We start from the raw sequence: 14,027 nt of genomic DNA, 5'->3' as shown, positions 1-14,027 counted from the left end.
TTCATGCCTGTGAGAAACAGATTCTAGAGTTTTCTTCTGATGCTAATGACTAAAGCTGCAAAAATGTTGTCTGTAAATATGCTAATTTGTTTCACAACTTTTTATGTGTGAAGTTCAAAGTCTAACATCTGTTGTTTCAAACGGAAAAACTCCACAGAGGATGTATGTGGAGACACTAAGGCCCCACGATTCAGACAAGCTGAGGGCAACTGGTGAAGCACAGGGCTTCTTCAACACCTCAGTTACCACATTTATCAACAAATGAATGCTTGAAATGTATGTTGCAAAGAGATTATATGAGTTTCCCTCTGAGGATGACTGTGGAATCTCTGGAGATGACGATACAACGAAGGATGGCTTCATCATAAAACCAAGTAACTTATGGACAATCCTGACCGTCCTCATCATGAGACCGTCTAAGGAAAACCGAGTCTTCAGTCAGAGGATTCTTCAAGTTCAAGAGGGCAACAAGAGATCTTTTCTGCCAACAGCAGTCACTATCTACAATAACTCTTTGAAGAATCTGAATTACATTTATTTTCCCTGCAGGATCAAGAAAGTATTTTTGAATTAGAATTTTGATTTGAGTTACAGACATACACTGACTTTTCTATGTTCAACTTTTCCTTCAGGAAACCATTTGGAAACCATTCATTGTTTAAAGCTAAAACTTTTCTGTCAGTAATTTTTGAACTGGAGTTTGTGTGTAAATTCAACAAGAAATTGAATTTAAGTCCAGTTGGTGCTTGTGGACCAATCATCAAACCTATGATCAACAAATGACATGAATGTGAACTATTTGACACATTTTGATGCAAAAAAAGGAAACCTCTGAATTTTTTCAAAAGTTAATTTATTATAGAAAGAACTTGTGCTTTTTCCACCAACTTGCAGCATAAATATGCCATTTATTACTATTTACAGGACATACAGTTATGCTAATTTCCACTTTTCTATTTCACTATTAGATTTAGTTTATTTCAAACTCTCATTAAATCATTATTTCATCTTCATGGCATTTTAAAATCTCTATAAGAACAGCATAATTGAAAAATACTCTTACTGTCTTTTAAAATCCATATCTATTTCATTTTCTACTTCAAACCAACATGTTGGCACATGGTGGCATTACTTCAGTTGTCTATATTGCAATAAATTCAAGGGCAGAGGTGAGGAAAAAAAGTAAAATATTAGAATACAATCTCAGTTATTGACTTAAGTAATAAACTGTAGCATAAAATCCAAAACAAACATTTAAAAAAAGATGTCAAATGTTTTAAAATAAAGATGAAAGCTAATTTAAGACAGCATTAATGCTTTCTAGGTGTACCCTGCTTTGTTTTGACACTCTGACTTCAACTAAAAACAAAAAAAAGCAAGAGTCAAAATAAGAGAAAGTGGCTTGTGAGATTTAGACAATTTAGAGACTCAAAGAGAGAAAGCAGTTGGATACAGTGCTTCTTTCACTGAAGAAAAGGCAAACCTGTGCGGCTCAGACACATTCCTAAAATACTGGCGCAGACAGTTTGACAGCGCAAGTGTCCTCAGGTAAAAAAAAAAAAAACATTCAGAGCAACGACAGCTGTAAATCCCTCATATTGGCAGGTTAATTGCAATGGCACATTTAACATATTCCAGAAAACAACTTAAATTTTACATGTGGCATTCAAGCTGCTGATGTACATGCAAAAGGAAACGACAAAAAAAAAAAAAAAAAGAAGAGTCAAGCACTTTATTCACTTTTGTCCGGGTGTACAAGCGACTGCTTTAGCTAGAGTGGAAGATACGGGTGTATTCATTCAGGATGAACTCCACGATCTGGTTCTGGAAGACCATGTGCATGGTGATGTTCGCCGTCTCCGTCTCCGGCCGAAGAAGCGTTGGGCCGAACACAATGGCGACATTCTGTACAGTCATGCGATTGTCCTCTCCATAATCAATTACCCTGTCGTTCACAGAGAAGAAACAGTGAGTCTGAGTAAACAGGAATTTACCCAAGGACGGAAATACAATCTTTTATTTTTAGCAGGAAAATTAAGTTGTTTTTCTTTTTACATTTTACATTAATAAGGTTGTCAGGCTCCTTCTGTGTTCTTAGATCTTCATGATGCTGTTTATTCACTAATGTTTTCTAACAAGCTTGTGAAATCTTCAGAGAACAGCTGTATTTAAAGTGACATTACATTCAGGTAGATGGTGATTATTTTCTCAATAGGTGACCTCTGAAGACAAGTGGTCGCAATAGATTTTATTTAGATGCGTCAGAGGAAGGGGGGGTCGAGAGACACAAGGCTCACTTTTTTGAGTCTTATTTGTCATCAAATATCAAAAACGTTTATGATTTGCACTCGACTTCACAACTTTGCATTCCTTTGTTTTGGCTTACTACATAAAAAATGTTTTTTGGTGAAACATTGAAGTCGTATTAAGACCTTTAGAAGGCACTGTCAAATGCTATTATTTTCAAAGCAATGCAATACAATATCAATCAAAGTAGAAAAAAAAATGACTCAAACCTTTGTAAATGCCCAAAAAGCAGCTTCATAGTGTCATGGTTTACAGGAGGAAGTGATTTGACCAGTTCATAAATGCAAGAAAGTTTTGTGTTGTAATCAGGAATTCCTAGAAAAATGAAAGAAAATGAGTGAATATGGAGCAATCAATAAAAACTAAATGATAATAATAAAAAAAAAGAGTTTCACTTCGATATAAAATTACATATTGAAGAAGTGAAAAATTTACTTACTTATAGCTGTGATGAAGTCATTAAAATTGCTGAATGGGAAAAGTGGTTCAGGAAGCTCTCGGAAAAATAATTTCAATGCTCCGGTGATGACATGAACGTCTTCCCACTGACCATCCTCTAGGTCCAGCTCCTCTGTTTGGAGGCAACATGTGCACAAAGCATTAAAACCCAGCAGGGGGCGCTACTGCTTAAAGTTAAAACAAACCATAACCGGACCTCACCATGATCAGCCTTGAAGCGAAGCTTCTGTATGACTGCAAGGTTCCCACTGACTCTGTATAGCCCATCAATGTCTAAACCTGGAAATTACCAGCAGCTCTTGATTAACTACTTCAATACAAAAAGAAAAAAAAATGTAAATATTTGACTTATTTAACTCACCTCTCCTCTCTACTGCTTTAATACACTTCTCCACAAAACTTGGAACTGTGGACCTCTCGTGGGCACACAGAGTGTGCAGGTGACAACCAAACACGTTTTCTGCAAGAAATAAGATCATTATCTTGAAAAAATCGTGAAAAACAAAGATACTAACAAGCTTTTAAATACAAAGATCAGGACAAAACAAAAAAGTGTAAGAATGATTGAGCTTTATGCAGCAAGCTTTCCTATTACTGTATTTTTAAATTTTAACCAAAGTACCAGCTATTTTGATCTGTCGTAGTTATATTATTTCCTGCAAGAAACCTAATGTCATCCATTTAAGCTCTTAATTTTATCTATTTCTTTTTTATATATAAAAACCAAAAGAGAGCAAAATGTCTCTAAAACAATAAAGGGAAGAATATTTCCTTCACCCAGCCATAAAGACATTGGTTAGAAATCCTTTCCATCTGACCTCTGATGTAGCCTTTTTCTTTGACTGACTGCAGCGTTGGGCGCTTCATGAGGAACTTCATCAGCTTGGTCCGAACCTTCTTCGGGTCTGTTTCCCCTGCATTGCTGGGCGACTGAGATATGGTTGGCTTTGGGGCTAAAAATAGATACACAGAGTGTGACTCCATATTTTGTGGTCATAGGTAAAAGCAGAGATCATTAGGCTACTCTTTTAGCTTCAGGTTCTTCATCACAAATGGGATCGAAGACATAAAGTGTCCCTAGAAGGTCCAATATGCACTGAACCGACAATCAAACACGCATGACCCCTCAGCAATGACAGTACTGAGGCTCGTCAACACCCTAAATAAGGGTGCTACTATCTTAATGACAGTATCAATTAAGATAAATTATTTAGAATGTCACTGAGGTTAAAAAAAAAAAGTCATTTCTCAAAACTCCTCCCACAGATGATTTTTAGATTCTACAACAATATAAAACATTGTCTTTCAGGGCATCTTGTACCAAGCTGCTGTTTGTCGGCAAAGGGAAGAAAGCCCAGTTTATCAAAACCATTTCATCAAAATTAAGTTAACCTACGTCTTCGTTTGTCTACGGCAGCGCCGGGTTTCTCGTCTCTGTCTGCATTGCCAATTTTTTCATACAGGTCCCCATCCTCTTCCTCAGAATGATGCTCCTGGTAGTCCTGATGAACAAAGATGAATGCAGTGTTGAAACGGATAAATTTAGTTTCAATCTGAGCAAAGTATATTAAGGACTAGTTTGTTTTTGGTAACAATGAATATTCCCAGCAGTTGGGTAAGTACAATTAGTGCCATTTGCATTCTAGCCACATGATGTCTTTTACAATATTTTGACAAAAAAAAATATATTTATGACTAAGATTAATAATGTAATTCAGATATATTATTGTTTGTAGATCCAAAGCAAATACTGATATCAAAAAGGGCAATTTTTAAAAGAAATTGGCAAATTTCTTTTCCTGGCAAAGTCTAGTGATCTAGTCTAGTGAACTACTTCTTGCTGGCAAAATCTGAATCCAGTGACAGTTTGACCCTTTTATTAAAATTTACTTTTGTAGTTAAAAGTAACGCTTATGCCTGACCAAAGTAAGTTAAATAAAATAATCTAATTAGCTTGGTGCTAAGTTTTTTTAAACTTTCTTAACATGTTTATGCAGTAATTATCACAATGGTGATTGATAACATATTAAAAAAAATAATAATCTAAAAATCTCGTGTTCAAGCCTAAACTTAAGCTGGTAATAGATGAGGCAATAAGAAAGTTTCAACTTTAATTCCTAACAAACAAATTTGTGAAGAATCTTTATGAGTAGATTTCTTCACTGGGTTTGTTGAAAGTGGTAATGCTGCAAAATAAATTCCTGCTCTGCATAATTTTGTAACCTCATTCTTTAAACAGAAGTACATGACAGAAAATGTGTTATTACAAACGAAAACAAAACAACGAATCATTGACAGAACCAAAGAGCATAGAATCTTACAATGTAACTAAATTATATAATTTAGAACATACAAAGCAGTTTTTAAAACCTTGACATGGAGGTTTTAGCCACTTATTTCAATTGTTTTCAAGTCAAATCTCTAAGTATTCACTTTCATAAATGACTTGGGTGTGAATGGCCACGACGAGAAGGTTTTAACTTTACACAAACATAAAAAGTCAAGCCAACAAGCAATAAAGCATTTCTGAAGGTTTGCAAGGAGGGCTCAGTGAATTCTTCAGTCAGAACCTCAATGGCTTAAAGTAAAGATCTTTTAAGACTTCATTTGTCATTTTCTGACCTGTCAGAAGAAATATAAAACAGAATCTAAGGTGTTCAGTAAGATTAGCTGATGACAGAATGAATCATTTTAGCCTTAAGCCAAACCCATAATATGTAGTTCCTCCCATTTCCTGGTTTTATGAAAAGTTCACCATTTTCTCCATGTGGGCTCACGTTTAAATATAAACACAAACGTAAAATCAGTCTCTATGTCCTGGAAAGAACAAGCAATCCTAATTTGCAAATTCAAAACATTTGCATAAGAGATGCATTTCTTTTTTTTTTTTTTTTTTTTTGTCATTGAACTACTTCCTGTTGGTGTTTCTGTTCACTGCAAGGACTTACGAGCTGTTGAATGGTGTCCTTTAAAATTTTGTGCCAGTCATGGATGATGCTTTCCGTATCGTACTGGATAAGAAACTCCACACCATTCTTCCCTTTGAGCTGGGAATAAAATACATCAAGGGGGATTTAATCAAAGTTTCTATTAATGATTCAAATTAGTTTTTTTAATGTGCATCATTATATTTTAACTGACGATGTTCTAAAGTAAAAATCATCCACTCAGCATAACACTTAACATTGCTTTCAGTGTCAACAAACAAACACACCTCTAAAACATTCTTTTTACTGGATTTGTCCTTTGTGGCCCAGCCAATCGTAGCGCCTCTCAATTCCACCGTAAACTCTGGAACAATCTGATTGGTCTTGTTCTGCTTGTTGAAACACAAGAGGAAAAGAAAAAAAATTCAGCTGATTCCCAAACTGACTGCACCACATTCCAAGAGGAAGTTGAACAAAAGACGCGACTGTCACTGCCAGCTCATGACTTGCAGGCTCGTCTATGGCGGCGATTCTGATAGAAGTGACAGAACAGCTGTGCTGCAGCTCGGGGTTTTATTTGGGGTTGAAGAGGCAGTGCAGGTGAACCACAAGAGCGAAGTCTAGTGGTGAGCGTGAATGCAAGAGAAACGGGATGTGGACTAATAATATGAGAAGGAGATAAGAATAAATCAAGAAAGCCTAAAACTAGTTTAAGAAGCAGAATTGCAGAGAACAATACGCAAGAATAAACTAAGTAACGAAATATAAAGGAATATATATTTATATGGCAAGACCTTACGAGCAAGAATTAGTACAAGAGGTTGAATAGAACATAGCAAGTCCTGAGCTGTACTAAAAACACATTAGACAATGACAGGAAAAAAAAATCGCATCAATTTTAAGGAAGGAGAAAACAAAAATAAACTTTGAAAATAAACCTCAAGGATTGAGCTAAAATGGCAGAAACTATGAAGCATAAATTATCCCCATGAAACAGTCAAACAAAAAATCCAAACACAACCATGGAAGCGCAAGCATCCTGTTTCGGCAACGTCGACTTGGGGTTTTCATCAGCTGAAGTGATGACTGAACAAATCCTCTGCACCCCGTGTTTGTTGAGGCTAGGCCTAATACTGAGAAGAAATATATTTTTTCTGGCTGTAATAGTAACACGTTTATTGAAGTTTGAGTCTAAAGGTGACTTGTCACTTCTTTCTGCTTTTTAGAATTTTTTTTTTCCAGTTATTTTCATGTCCATGCTTGAAGTTATTAAAAGTGGTTCCAAGTACAATAAAACTGCTAATTTATAGATTGATAAACAAATATTACACACATTCTTGTCCCATATTTGCATGACATAAGCGGAGAAGTGCCAGAATTTATTTTCTTTTCTATATAAAGCACCAGTTTTAATAAAGTGAGGACCCTACCACAGCACCAGGGGAGGGTTTAGGGTCTTTGTGGAACGTCAGGACTCCGCCATGGAGAACTGTCCATGTTGCAACCCAGTTTTTCCTGGAAAAAAACATAAGACACATATACAGATTCAGTGCATCTCAAAAACCGATAACATTCCTGAAAATAATTTTTATAATTACGTTTTTAAAAGCAAAAATATTATGCAGACGTATTACGACCAGGGAGATATTTCAAGATGTAATTTCTGATCATTTTGATCATTCTGGCTAACAACTAATGAAAACCAAAACTGAAAAAATATGACTTAACTGCAGTAAAAACAAATTTCTACAGAGAAGCTACGTCTTTGCAACCACAGAGTTGACTGCTGACTTAACAAGGAGAAAGTAGGTGATACTTTCCACAAGAACTATAGGCCACAAAATGCCATCGGTAATGGAGCTGGAGTTTGACACAGTTCTGTATCCAAGAATGTTAATAGAAAAAAATGTGCTGGAAAACGTTTGCAGGGTCAACAAAAAAAACTGAAGCCTCACGAGGATTACGAAACAAAGCCTGTTCAAGAGTCTGGGGGGAGATTCAGAAGGCATGGAGTGCAGCTGGAGTCAGAACTTCAAAAGGAACCTCACGTACCTATCAAGGACATGGGCTGCAACTGTTTCACTTTTTATGTTAAGCCTCTCCCTCTCCTGACGTCAGAATGTCTTAACATGGGCTGAAAAGGTAAAACAAAAAAAAAACACCCCCCTAACCCCCCCAAAAAATTAACTGCTGCTAAGTTTCCAACTCCTGATTTCAGATGAAAGCAAGGTTTGCATTTTATTTGGAAGTCAAGGTCCCAGGATTAGTAAGAGTAGTGCAGAGGCATGTAATCAAGCTGTTTGAGAGATAGTGTGAAGTTTTCTCACTTGATTTGATGACTAATCCCATCTGCAGGTGTTGGTCCCCTGTGAGCTTATTCAAGTCCCAAGTCAGTGCAGCTGAAATTTTAGCGCACTTACTGCTTCCCTCTGCTTGCAGACTTTTCACTTGACTCCTTTTTCACACTGCCAAACGTACCACGGGCCGCTTTAAAGACCCTGGTATCACTGAGCTGGACTGGCAACAATCTGGGTCGACTCCACAAAAACATGTGACACCAGAATCAACTCAGGAGATGAGCTGAAGTTCTCATCAATCAACCTGCATTATCTGAAAGAATGCCTAAAACAATCAGTAAGCAATGATTTCCAGTAGGGGGAGATTGATCAACTGAAGCCAGTGTTGCGAAATCATTGCTTGCGGTTTTTATTACCGTAATGCACTTTGTAGTTGACTTAGTCATGCCTCACCATCATGTCTGCAAGTAGTGAAAACGCAGCTCCCTGTCTTTTAACCTCTACACAGAAATCTGGTCAAATGACATCTCCTCTGTTTTTTCTTCCTTGGCTCTCTGTGTGTCAGAAAACTGATTTTGAAATACTTGTGCTGACTTTTAATTGTCCACGTGGCTTAGCTCTCTAACCTGTTGAGCTTCACGTTTCCTCGCAGAGAGTTTGCTCTTGGCTGCTTAGATGACACAGAGAATTTAAAACAATTTGGAACATCTTGCTTTTTACCATCCTTCTAGTTTTTAAATTGTTTTAAAAACCATTTTCACCCACCTTTAACACAGGATAAGCAGCATAGCACCAATGCAGTAATTCACAGCAAAAGAGACCTTTCCAAGTGTCAAATGCATAGGTATTACAGCAGAAAAATATACTTTTCAGGAGGCCTGCAAGTCTAGGTAAAAGTCTAGGTTTTCATGGGATGTAAGCCGTAATAATTAATTTAACAGAAACATGTGCTACTTTACTTTTTGAATAATGGATAAATTTTTAATAATGTTATAGTTTACCAAGATGAACTTATGTAAGAATCAAAATATACATAAGAACAATGTGGCTTACCTTACTTTCTTTCCATTCTCACTGATTTTTGTTTTGTTGAGAATTCCAGCTTTCTCCAAATTCTGTGCCTGGAATTGTACCAGAAAAGCCAATATTTCATTGTGTTGAAGACTGGGGTGTACATTTAGACATTTGTGTGAAAATGAGATGAAGGAGGAGATGTTCTACAGGAAAATAAAATTGAAAATGAAGTGCGTAAAAGGATTCTTGAACGTTCTTGTTCTACAGTGCAGTGGCATCTGCAAAGGAGAAAACAAACCTCTGCACCCCGACCACAGAAATCTGCATCTGAAGTTTGCACGAGACATTTTGTTCTGCAGACTGAGTGTATAAAGATAACCTGCCGTTCAGACCTTTTTTAGTAGATGAACACTATAATAAATGCTACATTGTGAAACAAATGTCACAGTCAGTAGAAGCTAAAAGACTGCCTGACCTGAGATTCACTGAGCAAAATTAAAGAACACAGTCTGAAAGAGAAACTTAAAGCGCAGCTTTGAAAGCCACTTCATATCTCTCTACACTTAAGAAGAAACTAGGCTTTTCGATTTATATTCTTTCAGTCTTTTAACTGAAAAAGTCCAATACTTAGTGAATTAATAGCTAGGTCATGGGTTAGGTTGTTGCTGTGGAAGCTTGAAGCAGAACAGCAGGAAGTGAAAGTCAGGCAGAGGGGAGGGAAGATGTGCAAGACACCTTAAGATTATTAATCCACAGTTAACATAAAAAGTGGTCGCTTAGAAAAGCGAGTTTCACGCTTTGAGGGCATAAACAAAGCCATAATCTGTCATCCATGAAGGATGAAGACACATCTGCTTAGGATCACTTGCAAAGTACTTTGAAATAACTGGATTCATTCTGGAAATCACAAAGATGTGAAAGATCTTAAACTCCAACAGATAATCAACTGATCTTTAGTTATTTTTATAACATACATTTTGTTCAGCTAAACTCGTCTGAAATTTTGCTTTTGCTTTCAGTAAACAACATACTGCATTTCTAGATTGGCATTAAGGCAAGACCCTTCACTTTATTACTATATTTATCTGCATTGGTCATGATGCACATGGGAGATGCTTTTTATATCGCTGCAGAGAAAAGATGGTTTGCTAATGAGAGGCAGGCTGATTTGAATGGATAAAGTTTTTATGGAAATTATTAAAAAAAACAAAAACAAATACTTATCAAATTATTATTAGTCACACCTTGTGCCTGTCATAGATAGACGCTGCTATCTATGGCTAAAGCTCAGGTGAGTGCTTAAACTAATAACCCACATTATAGCGCAGCCACTTTGAGGTCAAATAATAAGGATTTCTCCAGGGCCTAAACAAAACAGCCTTTAAGGAGAGACACAAAACACCTTTCAGATGCAGGGATAGATCGGAGGGCTTAATGGTTCATTTCATTAATGTTATAAAACTCAAATGGAAGAGCCGAAAGTCCACTTACATTATGCTCTGGAGAGTTTCCTGTACTGGAGCTGTCGCTGCTGTGGTCTGATGTGTTCCTCAGATGACTCTGGGTGAATCTCTAAAATCAGACCACAAATGAAAATCTTAGTGTTGATTATGCTAATGTAAGACAAAACAGAACAGAAGAATAAGCAGGAAAAAACTGAAGTGTGTCGTGGATTTCAGTGGGTGCAGCTTCCTCCTACATGTCAGTAATTTTATCAGAGTTAGTCAAACTGAGTTCATTTTGGCAGATTGATTATGATTAACTCAAGGAGTTGTCAATGTGCTGTAATACTTTTTTCAATTGTTTCAGAGTGAGACACAAACAAAACCAAGTAAAATATTTTTACCTGCAATTAACTATGTTTTTCCGCTGCCATTTTAATTTAATAGTAATAATACACGCAAACATTCAGTGAGTTTCACACAATCGCAAATTTGGCAACTCCCATGTACTGAACTTGGCTGAATACAGGAAGTGTTCACATAGAGAAAGTTTCTTATGTCCAGTTCTTATGCTAAGAACTGAACCACAATGATTTCTTTCAAGACCAAAATTAGACTACTTTTAATGACAAAATTTGTGGCTTGTGAGTACCTTGTCATCCCACATGACAAGAATTTATGAATTCAATCATTTCTTGTTTAAGCGATCTCCACTGTACCCATTGGAAAAATGTTCAACCTATGGATCCCCAGGTTTGTATTAAGGAAAAGCAAAAGCCCATATTTGTACACAGGAGTCCCACTGGAGTTTGTGCAAATGTTGCCTCTACCTCAATCAGAAAGCAATGCAGTTGATTTGCCTTGCTAAATAAGGGTTAAACCTTTTCAGTGTTGGCGGATAAACACAGACTTACCCACACTACTTGCCAACTGCATAACTTTATATTTAGCTGTTGGACACACCCTGGTTGTGTCACACAACCAGGGTGTACACATACATGTCTGTGATGGCATTAGTGTGTATGTACCCCATCTTCCTGGCCAGTGGCGAATTGAGCAGGTACCCTCGAGTCTCTCCAGTTTTTGATGACATGCACATTTTCATTCTCATCACCGTTCGGGACATTGGAGTGGGAAGGAGCTGTAGGGGCCTTCAAGGACAAGAAAAAAAAAGAAATTCATACCATAAAAATGACAGAGAGTCCACATTCTTTGCTTAATAAGTCAGAAAAGTCTGTAAAGTAGAGAAGGGTCTTCACTTCAGGTAGATTCCACTCGGACTTGGTGCCATCTCTTAGGTAGTAATAGGTTTGCCCCTGATCATCCACAGACTTGATCCACTGTTAGACAACAGAAACAATTTTATTTGGCATATTTTCTGTAACTTATTAAGTCACAAAGCAAAATAAAAAATCTAAAAAGTTACAGAATAGCATATTTTCTTTTAAAAAAAAATGTTCCCATTTGAATCCCATGTTTTGCATGGTGACAAAACAATGTCAGTTCTCGTAACTCAAAAACTTCACATGCTCTTCAACGTGAACTGTTTACACATATTTCCATTTTTTTATGCAGTTTTTCAGCCAGAGCTGCTTGACGGCTTAAATCTCACAACAAATTATATGTAGGGCTTATAAAACACATCAGCAATATAATGGAAAACAGGTGCCATTTAATAAACCAGGATGCGATTTTAAAGGGCATATTTTAGATGTCATAACTGATTCTCAAAGGATGAAACGTGAACAAACGATATTTCTCAAAGATGACGTGATTTTCAAAACATAGTTTTGTGGTGAAAGAAAAGTATGTTCTTTCACCAGAAAAAGAATGACTTTTTTTTAGGTCACAGCCACTAAACAGGAAAGCCCTGTCATGCATGTATGATAATGTTGAGTCTATACATTTATCATCACAGAATGGATTGTTATGAAGATATGGAGAAAATGAATTTCTCCTCATCCATCAAAAATAGTCTCTTTTTCTCTCAGGATAATACAACAAATTGGGTCTTGAATTTAGGTGAAAGTGCAAAAGGGGGCTGAACACAGGAGAGAACACAGTTTGTGTCAGGGTTATCAGTCATAGCTCAAGCAGAATCAGCAGGCAGACTGTTATTTATGGTGAGAATAAAGTGTGCCAGGTAAGAAATGTCTTTTAATGCCTGATAATTACCTGTCGGGTTGTTTGTTCCTCAGTGTTTGAGCCAATTAACTGAGAAAACTTTTGCCTGTAGTGCCAGTCTGAGTGTTCTAACTGGTGCAGTATTGGCTTAAACTTTAAGGCAAAATTATGAGTTTTTCAGAGAAATCAGAGTGCTAACACCTTTACATTTTTAGTGGCAGAACAGATGGTTTCGTCAGAATAAAATTGAGAAAACCATGTAGTTATGAAAAACACAGATTATATGGAGAGAAAGTGAGACTTTGTTAGCACTGCATGTCTCACTATGTTTGTATTGTCCATTTAATGCTATTTTGTAAGTTAGCCATTTTATTGTGGTTTTTAATTTTAAAAAATGCATCTACTCATGCTGCCACAGATACTAGTCCATTGTTGCAGTTAGAAATGGTAAACAAGTTACATTTATCTCACACTTTTCCAGAGCACCTTCCATGTCAAACATGTGCCAAGTGTAGCTAGAATTGAACCTACAACTTTGTGATTCAAAGACAACTGCTCCACCACTGAGCCACAGTCACAGTAGAGCGATGTACTCTTTTAACAGCATTAGTATCGTTTACCGGTGCTGGATATGTCATTTGAGAAACTAGACCATGACAAGCTGAGTTCTGAGCTGAGCATGCTGAGATTAGCAAGATAGCACTAACACCCACAGGTATTTATTGGGATTTTCAGTTAAAAAAAAAAAAGATCAGGCAAACCAATTCCCCAGATGTATCAACCCTTATCAAACTCTATCCAGAGGTGTATTCTTGCTCTTCAAGCAAATTTACAACACCTAATAAAAACACAATTAGGTTACTTCTGCGTTGTGGTTTTGGTGGTTAGTGATATCACAAGGGACACAATAACTGAGCTGATCAGCTTTCATGTCTGCCTAAATGTGACAACATTTGTTTGCCTTTGACTGAGTTTCTACAGCATGAGTTGGATTTAAATGTAAAAGTGTTTATCTTGATGTGCCACATAACCCGTCAGACTGCCTGGCAACATTTTTACACCAGTTTTGCATAAAAACATTGCTAGGGTTTGATCATCTTTTTGACAGAATGAAGCTCACTATGGTTTTAGAACAACATGGCTCAAAATGATAGCTGAAGTTTTTGAGGTCCTCTGCAAAAATCAAAATTTGTGCTTCCTGAGATCCATGTACTTATCTTACATAAGTCTCTGTTATTTTGCTGCAGTGCAAAACACACAATAAAAAGGCTTTGAAAAGCAAAATAAACCCTGTTGCTAATTTCATGTCGAGCCATGTGACCTGTTTCTATTTAAGTTGTACATTTTTGGCACAATTTTTTAAATCAACGTTTAAACCTTGAGCTAGTATAAAATAAAAGTTTGTATGTTGCCTTTTTTTACAACAAAGAACTATTTTATAGCATATATTTTACTTT

General features: G+C 36.6%; 1 protein-coding gene across 3 annotated transcripts in view; it reads right to left on the bottom strand.

Moving 5' to 3' along the window:
- Positions 1-888: 888 nt before the first annotated feature.
- Positions 889-14,027, bottom strand: part of LOC129368026 (rho GTPase-activating protein 27-like) — a 31,429-nt gene continuing 18,290 nt past the window's right edge. The window contains exons 5-19 of one of the 3 annotated variants that reach the window (XM_055042789.1): positions 11,706-11,786; positions 11,475-11,597; positions 10,496-10,576; positions 10,321-10,383; positions 9,044-9,111; positions 7,124-7,208; positions 5,981-6,085; positions 5,715-5,813; positions 4,163-4,268; positions 3,585-3,719; positions 3,128-3,226; positions 2,968-3,045; positions 2,747-2,878; positions 2,517-2,622; positions 889-1,945 (exon numbers count right to left, since the gene is read on the bottom strand). In XM_055042789.1, the coding sequence (XP_054898764.1) occupies positions 1,768-1,945; positions 2,517-2,622; positions 2,747-2,878; positions 2,968-3,045; positions 3,128-3,226; positions 3,585-3,719; positions 4,163-4,268; positions 5,715-5,813; positions 5,981-6,085; positions 7,124-7,208; positions 9,044-9,111; positions 10,321-10,383; positions 10,496-10,576; positions 11,475-11,597; positions 11,706-11,786 (1,539 nt within the window). In that variant the 3' untranslated portion in view covers positions 889-1,767. The remainder of the gene's footprint in view (positions 1,946-2,516; positions 2,623-2,746; positions 2,879-2,967; positions 3,046-3,127; positions 3,227-3,584; positions 3,720-4,162; positions 4,269-5,714; positions 5,814-5,980; positions 6,086-7,123; positions 7,209-9,043; positions 9,112-10,320; positions 10,384-10,495; positions 10,577-11,474; positions 11,598-11,705; positions 11,787-14,027) is intronic. The other 2 variants (XM_055042790.1, XM_055042791.1) reach the window with 2 other exon arrangements.

The sequence above is a fragment of the Poeciliopsis prolifica genome, unplaced genomic scaffold (genome assembly GCF_027474105.1).
Source record: "Poeciliopsis prolifica strain line A6 unplaced genomic scaffold, Auburn_PproV2 SCAFFOLD018, whole genome shotgun sequence".
In the NCBI taxonomy this organism is placed as follows: domain Eukaryota; kingdom Metazoa; phylum Chordata; class Actinopteri; order Cyprinodontiformes; family Poeciliidae; genus Poeciliopsis; species Poeciliopsis prolifica.
This window is presented reverse-complemented; position numbering and strand designations above follow the sequence as displayed.